At 42.1% G+C, this 2520-nt stretch overlaps 1 protein-coding gene across 1 annotated transcript in view; it reads right to left on the bottom strand.

Annotated features, from left to right (window-relative positions):
- Positions 1-1564: 1564 nt before the first annotated feature.
- The window catches only part of LOC135196491 (histone H3.v1-like), a 116738-nt gene continuing 115782 nt past the window's right edge, over positions 1565-2520 (bottom strand). Inside the window, exon 5 of the mRNA XM_064223345.1 lies at positions 1565-1668. Coding sequence (XP_064079415.1) covers positions 1565-1668 — 104 coding nt within the window. The remainder of the gene's footprint in view (positions 1669-2520) is intronic.

The raw sequence follows: 2520 nt of genomic DNA, 5'->3' as shown, positions 1-2520 counted from the left end.
AACAAATGTTAACAGATGAACAAAAATCCTGATAGAAAACTTGTTCTAGAGGAGTAGTGTAATAAAAAAAAATGAGAATATGTTCACTCGTTCTTTGCTTTTTTTTTTTTTTTTTTTTTTTTTTTTTTGTAGCGCATTAATCTTATGAATAACTCTTCCAAGTAAGTTTGCGTATTGATGCATGCGTACCTTGTACTATGTGTGTCTTCTTGCACATTAAACTTTTTCCTTAGTCGAGTCTCATGTTCGAATCAACGTTCAGAAAAGGTCTCCTTGTTTACCACCAGGCATTAATCGGTTAGGTACCCTTTTACATGAAGGGCAGAAGCTCTTGTAATGAAAGACCAATGGATGGTCATAATATTCAAAATATCATAATTTTAGAGCTTCGTTAAAAGAGGAACAAATGGAAGAAAATCAAAAAATTGTTGAGCAAGGTAATTGCTAATTGGTGGAATATTTTTTTATTTTTTGATGGGAATGATAATTACGTAGGATGAAAAGAAACTAGACGCAGTCACTGTGATGTAAGGCAGAAGGTCAAATTATGTCGAAACGAAAAGATAGAATGAAATTAAGCATCGATTAGGAGAGATATATGAGCAGTTGAAGGTCGGAACGGATTTTTAAACGTTGCAGCGTTCGAAAAAACCAAGAAAAGTTAGAGAGATATCAAGGTTAATTAATAACTGAATAAGAAATATTATATCATAAAAAAAAAACTGTGAGAAAGGCTGCATTTGGATACAAGAAAATACAATCAAGGCAGAAACTTGGAAAGACGGAATCGGAACACAATGCAAGAAATAAGGAGGAAACTTGCAAACGTAAAAATTTCAAAGGGAATAAGGGAAGACTTCGTTACAGGAAAAAAGAAAAAACATCTAGGAAATTCCAACAGGGAAACATGAAAGACTTGCTCATAAGAGGAGGCGGGTACTACATTGTGCAGGGATAAGAATTTTGCTTTCCAGAACGGCTTGTACCTTCTAGAACTCAATTATCTTGCGTCAGGGTTCAATATGTAAATGCAAAGAAAATGGGAGGGATCAAGTGAACGAGCAAAGGGAGGGACACTAAGATAATTAGTACAAGCGAGGGATGTCTCGACAAATCAAGAATTGGGCATTATGTTAATGAATGGAGCATAAGAACTAAATTCAAACTGACGATTAGCACCAAGAAATTAATCGATCGAGACGTATGACTCAAAAAGAAGGGGATATGCTACAAAAGCGAAACATATTTTTGAGAACTGTAAGACGAGACAGACATTACTCTTTGTGATGAATGAAGTCGAGTTTCCTTGAAATTTTCCATTTTACTGAAGGAGGGAAGTAGAGGAAAAGACCCATATAGACTCCACTAAGCCCCGCCCCCCGCCCCCCACCCCTCCCCAGGGCGTGGCTACCCCCCTCCCCCCTCCTGATAGCTCATGTACGTACGTGAGGCCTAAAAAGGGGCGGGGCAACCCCCAAAACCCCCAAAAGGGGCTTGGCCACCCACCCCATATAGACTCCACGGTCTGGGGGGTGTGGCCACCCTGACCCCGATATAGACTCCACTATTCTGGGGGGCGTGGCCACCCTGACCCCATATAGACTCCACTATTGGTGGGCATGGGGGCCCCCTGACCCATATGGACCTCCACATTCTGGGGGGTGCCACCTGACCCCACAAATTGACTCCATTTGTAATATAAGCTCATGTACGTACATGAGCTCTTAATTGACTACATTTGTATGATAAGTTCATGTACGTACATGAGCTCATAATTGACTCCATTCTTCTTACAAGCTCATGTACGTTACATGAGCTCATATTAGGGGGTGTGGCCCCCCCTAACCCCAAATAGACTCCACTTGTCTTATAAGCTGATATACGTAGATGAGGTGTAAAAGGGGGTGTGTGGCTACCCTTGGACCCCAAATCGACTCCGCATTATTGATGAGCTCATGTACGTACATGAGGTCGAAAAGGGGGCGTGGCTCCTGTAACTCTACGGGAATAAAACCAACATTTCCAACCCGACACTACCGACCCCAAATTGACTCCACTGTTCTACACCTGTGACGTCACGTCAACTCAGGGGAATAAAACCATTCTTTCAACCCCCGACCCCCAAAATTGACTCCACCTTGCCTACCCCCTGTGACGTCACTTTAACTCTCTGGGAAAAAAACCATTCTTTCAACCCCTGACCCCAAATTGACTCCATCTTTCCTAACCCCCCCTGTGACGTCACATAACTCTCTGGGAAATAAAACCATTCTTTCAACCCTGATCCCAAATTGACTCCACCTTTCCTACCCCCTGTGACGTCACATAACGCTACAGGAATAAAAACCAACATTTCAACCCTCACCCCAAATTGACATACACTATTCTATCAATCCTGTGACGTCACGTAACTCTCTGGGAATAAAACCATTCTTTCAACCCCTGACCCCAAATTGACTCCACCTTTCCTACCCCCTGTGACGTCACGTAACTCTCGGGAATAAAACCATTCCTTTCACA

Source organism: Macrobrachium nipponense, chromosome 17 (genome assembly GCF_015104395.2).
Source record: "Macrobrachium nipponense isolate FS-2020 chromosome 17, ASM1510439v2, whole genome shotgun sequence".
Taxonomy (NCBI): domain Eukaryota; kingdom Metazoa; phylum Arthropoda; class Malacostraca; order Decapoda; family Palaemonidae; genus Macrobrachium; species Macrobrachium nipponense.
Note: the sequence above shows the minus strand (reverse complement) of the source record. Positions and strands in the feature narration are given on the sequence as shown.